The 6,544-nt window shown below is 39.3% G+C and overlaps 1 protein-coding gene across 1 annotated transcript; it reads left to right on the top strand.

The window, feature by feature from the left end:
• The first annotated feature begins 3,742 nt into the window (after positions 1–3,742).
• On the top strand, positions 3,743–5,167 carry LOC115563856 (ryncolin-4). The gene is made up of 3 exons (XM_089257274.1): positions 3,743–3,877; positions 3,939–4,786; positions 4,853–5,167. Exons 1-3 carry the CDS (start codon positions 3,803–3,805, stop codon positions 4,953–4,955), a joined length of 1,026 nt encoding a protein of 341 aa, XP_089113400.1. The 5' UTR covers positions 3,743–3,802; the 3' UTR covers positions 4,956–5,167.
• Positions 5,168–6,544: the final 1,377 nt, after the last annotated feature.

The following is a 6,544-nucleotide window of genomic DNA, read 5'->3' as shown; positions in this document are numbered from 1 at the left end:
TTCAACATTTTGTGTTTTGCGGCAATTTGTTTGTTGCTTGTTTTTGCTCATTTTTGAATGTTGTTTGATTTGCATTGCGGCTGCATTTTCTCCTTTATATAATATGGCTATTTAATGCATTTAACTTTCCAAAAAATATTTATTTTCTTTTTGCATATTGATATAAATTTAAGTAGTGTTGTGCATGAAAATATGATGGATAGTATTTATTAAATTTATTGAAAATAATTTGTATTGATATAATACGATTAAAGACGAATAATAATTATGATGATATATATAATTATAAATGTATATATAATTAATTTAGCGATAACAAAATTTGATTATAAATTGCTCAACATATTTTTATGAACAATAGCCAGATATCGCCCCACTGTTCCACAATTGAATTTAATTCAAGCCAATTTAAACTTCAAACAAGCTTAATGAAAATCAAATACCCAAATGAAATGATTTTTTTTTACATACATACATGCATATATAAATATTTCGACATTAACAAACAGAATGAAAATAATGTGAAATTAAATAGAAAAGTTTATAAATTAGTTAAGAACTTAATTCTGCTTTCTATAAATATTATTGTGGAGTGCACTAGATGTTAATGACTGTCAAAACGCTTATGGCTCCGCAGGGCTTAAAAAGAAGAAGAAGCACAACAGCAACAACAACAACAACAACTTAAATGCCTGATTTTAGTGGCGTCCAACAAATTGACCCACTTAAGCTAATCCGCGTACAAGTCCAATTAATGCAAATTAAGCAGAGCAGCGCTGCCACGCCCACCCCAACATACAAAAAAGCCGCAGCTAAAAGCCACGCATAAGATTTGAGTTAACGGTGCGCCCTGCACCCCGCCTCCTGCGTTTGCAATTGGGGCTTTTGGTTGGAACAACTCCGACGACAAGTCGTACAACATAATAAGGCTTATGCCAGTGACTTTTATAGCCAAGTGGCGCGACACACCCGCGCCCCCCGTCCACCGACCATTTGCGTGCGTCGCTAATTAGTGTAAAATGTTTCCTGTTATTTACCTTTTTCGGTTTCTGCAACAAAGCAAACGACAACGCGGCCTAAATATAAATGGGCAACAGCCAGCAGAGCGAGGGTAGCAATGCAAGTTGCCCGCTGGCAGAGCAGCAGAGGATGAATGGATGGATGGGAGAGTGTTAGTGAATGGCTATATCACTAGCAGTTCTCGGTTACGGTGTCGATTTTATTATTTGTGCGCTCGCTGACGTGACCTGCTTGCGTAATAAATAAATAGTCGTATTTATTTTGCAGTTTGTAATCAACGCAATGCCAAAAACAAGGACCAAATCAGCGCTAATTAACCCAAGGCCTGAATGGAAATGGGAAAAACAACAAAAACAAAGACACGACAACAACAGAGAGACAAAACAAGCAGCCAGCTATTCGCGGCCAAATGTCCTGCTGCTTAGCATGCAGAGCATCAACTCGTTCGAGTCGACTCGGTGTCGCGTAAATTGCATTTTAAAATAAATTATAATCATTATTATGTTGCAAACAACAGATGTCAGTCGAGCCATTTCCATCTACTCTGTCAGCCAGCTCTCTCTCACTCTCTCTCTCTCTCTCTCTCTCTCTCTCTCTCTCTCACTCATTGCTGCGTTGGCAGCCATTTAGCCCCGTTCGCCACTTTAGTCTTATGGACGGCGCATAAAAATGTTAACTGAACAACATTAACGCCAGCATTTTATGACGTTGAACTTAATATTATTAAATCAGCGACGAGTTTATGAAGCGCTAAACACTCTCTGTCTGTGAATGCTCATGGATCCGTTGATAAGACATCAGACTAAGGCGACGGCCAAACAGCTACAAGTTATGCTATTTCTGGGCGGGCTTTAAATATTCGCCTAGTTTTTGTTTTTGACAAAAAATGTGTGAATTCAAACTTAATGAGAAAATGTTAACTTCGTTTGTTTTGCACTGTCCTTGCGATCCAAGGCTTGAATATTGCTCAAAGCGGAATTCAAAGAGGAAATGAGAACACTTTTTATATGTATTGCTTACCAAACCATGATTTTAATTAGTTTTAATTTTAGTATGTATTCCATTGCAGGATTCCCAATTTTCTAATATTTTTTTTATTTTTATACGTATATATATTTATTATTATACCCTGAACCCATTGAAAATGGGAAATCAGGGTATAATGATTTTGGGAAAAAGTATGTAACAGGCAGAAGGAATCATCGCAGACCCCACAAAGTATATATATTCTTGATAAGCACGACGAGCTGAGTCGATATAGCCACTAACCAAAGAGCACATAGACCGGACACGTAGTGTAAAGTGTTTTGCACACTTATTTTCGAGGGTAATCTCCCAGTCAACTTCGTATTTGCTCGGTTCATCACTTTTAGGGGTCGGACTACAAAAATATGCGAGAGCACAATCATTTCGCTTTATGCGCTCGACCGAGATGGTCGATGGTTGAACAAAAGATCCCTCTACGCTCAATGTCCGGTCTATGTGCTCTCTGGTTAGTGATACTATTAGACTTCAGACTTTCTGTGTATATACATATGATGAATACAAACATTTTGTAATCAGCAGATTTTGGATACCCCACGCCCTTCGCCCACAATTTGTAAAAAACGTATTTCGAGTACTAGGGACTTGTGCTTTAGAATGTACACACATTTTGACCATATGATTAAACTCTGAAAATTTAATTAAGATCGTATCTTTATAAAAGAAGTTATTCACCAAATAAATTCTCATACTTTTGCTCACACTGCAGCGCAGCCCAAGCGCAGTCGCTGCTTACTGCACAGTTAGCAGAGCGCGGGCGCGTGAGGGTGGATGCATATATATTTATGTGTGCGTGCATAAAATATCAGCCTGGAGGGTTCAGGGTATCTCCTAGTCGAGCAGTCTTGACTAGAGTCTTCTTACTTGTTTTTATTTATTTATAAAATATATAAGGGACTCATGCTCATGCCTATTGTACAATCATGCAGGTGATATTAACGATCACCTCCAGAGGCCTTGAAGTCAATTGCGAGTGAGCATTGATTAGTTGACGACCTCTATATATATTTATACAGAGTGCAAATTGTTGATAAGCAATACTCTCTCTCTCTCTATATAGCAAGATGCTCAATGAATTCGCGGGAATAGCTTAAGAATAAATTTGGATGAATATTTGTATACCCTATATATATCATATAGATAGTCCATCCACAAGAAAAGTTATTAAACAATTCATTTCCCGTTGTAAGCCCACACTGCCTGTGTGTGCGTGTGTGTGTGTGTGTGTGTGCATGTGCGATTATTTGTTGATATATCATTTGCTCGAAGGATTCAGGGGATCTCGTAGACTAGACTAGACTAAAGCTAAACCAATATTTATATTCTATTTACATACAGACCCCCAGATGGACTGCTGAGGCGATAAACTATGTATTATAGCTTATGACCGTTACATATAGCTTAACAAATTCAATACCCCTTGAATTGTTATTTTTCAAAGATTTCCAAAAATATACACTATAAAAAACACTGTTCAACAAAATTCGACTTTGTTTCAGCTGACTGAGAAATGAGAAGAGAAGAACTGTAGCAGCCGCGTACTATCTGCTGCATAATACTCATTCCATTATTGTTCAATAATATCTGTAAACATCTAGCAAGTAGGTATTCAAAATTTCGATAATTTGCTAAACAGTGCAATATTTCTATTAATTAATCTGTAGAGATGAGCCATGGATCAAAGCAGTTTTCATCAAAGAAGCGCAGCGAGACGACGCAACGGTTGACTGTGTTCAGGATGAATAAAAACTTGACAATTTTGATAATTTGCGCATTACTGGAACTGAGTTACGGCTATGAAGTCGATTTTCTGGTTAGTTGCGCGAAATTGAATGAGCAGGTGAATGGGAAAGTAAGAATAACATGATTTTTAGAACTGTGCAGCCGAAAAGGAACTGGGAGATACATGTGGAAAGTACTGTTATCGTATTGTCAAGCCGCTTCTGCAGCACCTGTCTAAGGTGTCCGCAAAGAATGAGGACGTGGAAAGCCTTGTGAACAAAATTGACGAGCAAGCGACAATTATCAAGAACATGCAGCTAGAGAATGCGAGACTTGAGAGTCAGAATCAATTGCTAGCCTCATGCAAATCCAAGTTGGCTGCCAAAGACGAGCTGGTCGAATACAAGAAAGCAGATATCAAGCAACTGGAACTTGATATCATCGATTGTAGGTCTAGGGCAGGTGTGGAGACCTCCAAGCTGGAAGAGCAGCTGAAAATTCAAAGTAATTCTCTTGACGCGAAAGGTTTGAGTTGTTCGAGAAATTCAAGCGATGTGCAAGAGGCCGATTTTTCATGCGTTTCGAGCTTGGGGGGTCCGGGCTGGACCGTTGTACAGAGACGAATGAATGGCAAGGTTGACTTTAACCGCAATTGGAACGAATATGTTCAGGGATTTGGCCAAATCCAAGACGAGTTTTTTTTGGGACTAGAGAAATTACATTTGCTTACCAGCTCCCAGCCGCACGAGCTTTTCATATTTATGCGAAATATTGCCAACGAATCAACTTACGCTTACTATGATTATTTTCTTATCGCCGACGAAACGGAATCGTACAAAATTAAATCATTGGGCACATACACTGGAAGCGCTGGCAACATGCTCTCCCATCATGTTGGTGCCAAGTTCTCCACAATAGATCGCGACAATGATAACGCTGATCAGCTGCATTGCGCTAGTGAGTGGTTGTCTGGCTGGTGGTTTGATAAATGTTATCACTGGTAAGTCAGAGATCATCTGATTCCCTTTGACTATGCTAACCATTTGTACTTCTTCCCTCTTTCTAGCAATCTGAATGGCGTATATCCAGACGGACTCAAATGGCTTAACGGGAACAATGAGCATCAAATCTCATTTGCACAAGTGATGATTAAACCAAAAAAAAAATAAACACAGATGAGCCATAAGCACACAACCTGATAGCAGCATTTACCACACTGCGCATCTTATTCTCTCTTGGCTTTGCATTACTAAAATATGAAATAGTATACACTTATACGTAGGTATATATACATATATCACACTAATTGGTACTAATATGATCAGATTGAGATACTTCTACATATTTGATTGGATTTAGAGCTTGAACTGATTCATTGAATTTATTTTCAGACTGATTCAAGCTCTGCACTCATCTCAATAAAAACCTCGTCAGTGGCATTTTCTCAACTCTTAACATTATAATATTACGTGCATTGACCTATTGACGATGAAAGATGACTTTGATAACGATTCCAATATACTGTATGTATACAAATAGTCGGGTGAAGATGCTAAGCTTATCAATTGCAGACGATTTGTATTAGATTAACATTATAATTTCCATGTCATATTCATACTATGAGCAATCCATGTTGATTAGCTTATGATCATTTCATTCTACATATACTATATACATATGCATATATTCAATATACGTATAGTGTGTTGCCTATTTTCTAGCTGACCAAGAGCACATTTTGATGCAAGCGACGCAGTTTGTGCGCATGCAACCGCTACATGAGCATGTTTTTATAAACTCTATGGTTAATATTCTGTTGGCCCACGAGCATAACGGTATTACATGTAAATTATGCAGGACATGACACATAATCAGCGAACGCAGCAGCGAGGTGTGCACTTTGGCAACCACAGCGTGTAATTAAGTAAATATTTTTGTGCACATACTATACACATATACATGTATAAATATGTGTGTTTTTATTTTATTTTTTTCCCCACCTGACCATGAACGGTGATAGCCGACAGAGAGGGAGAGAGAGAGAGAGAGAGAGAGGGAGAGGAGCAGAGGAAGTGCGAGATAGTTGTGTGTAAGAATTTCATGCTGGAGCGCTGCATATTTGTGGCGTGTGCTGCATGCAAATGGGTTTTTACTTTATTGGCCGCCATTCGCAGATTTGCAACATAATTAAAAGAAGCGAGTGGTAATGGGCAGTGCGCCAAATTAAGTATACGCCACGCCGGCCTCCGACTGCAGGCAAAAATGTGAATAGCCGCAGCGACTAATAATGCGAAGCGAAGCCAAACCCAGCCAACGGCTGCTGGAGCATTTTAATTGTAAGTGGATCATAAACGCGTGCGTACAAATTAATTGCCACAATTCCGCGCCAAGGAAGGAACAACAAATACAGTTACTAATGCAACTTCCGCTCGAGTCAGTTGCAGTTGAACTTTAAGCGGTCGACATTCTGGCCGCAGGTCAGCTGACTTGACATTTGGCAGACATTAAACAGAAACTGTTGGCATTAACCGCAGGCCAGGTATACCACACGCACACACACATACACATATACACGCATAGAGCAGCCGTCAGTAGCAGCAGATTTCCCCAAAGGCAAAGACAACAACTCATGGAAATGGAGACAGCCAAGCAAGCAGGCGCCAGGCGCCAGACTCTGGCCCCCGACCAAAGGCAGCTCAGGCGAGCGAAGCACAGTTCAAGTTATGAATAATTAATGTCTATCTCCCTCGCTCTCTGT

This window comes from Drosophila navojoa, chromosome 3 (genome assembly GCF_054131105.1).
Source record: "Drosophila navojoa isolate 15081-1374.11 chromosome 3, UAZ_NAV_1.0, whole genome shotgun sequence".
Taxonomy (NCBI): Eukaryota; Metazoa; Arthropoda; class Insecta; order Diptera; family Drosophilidae; genus Drosophila; species Drosophila navojoa.
Note: the sequence above shows the minus strand (reverse complement) of the source record. Positions and strands in the feature narration are given on the sequence as shown.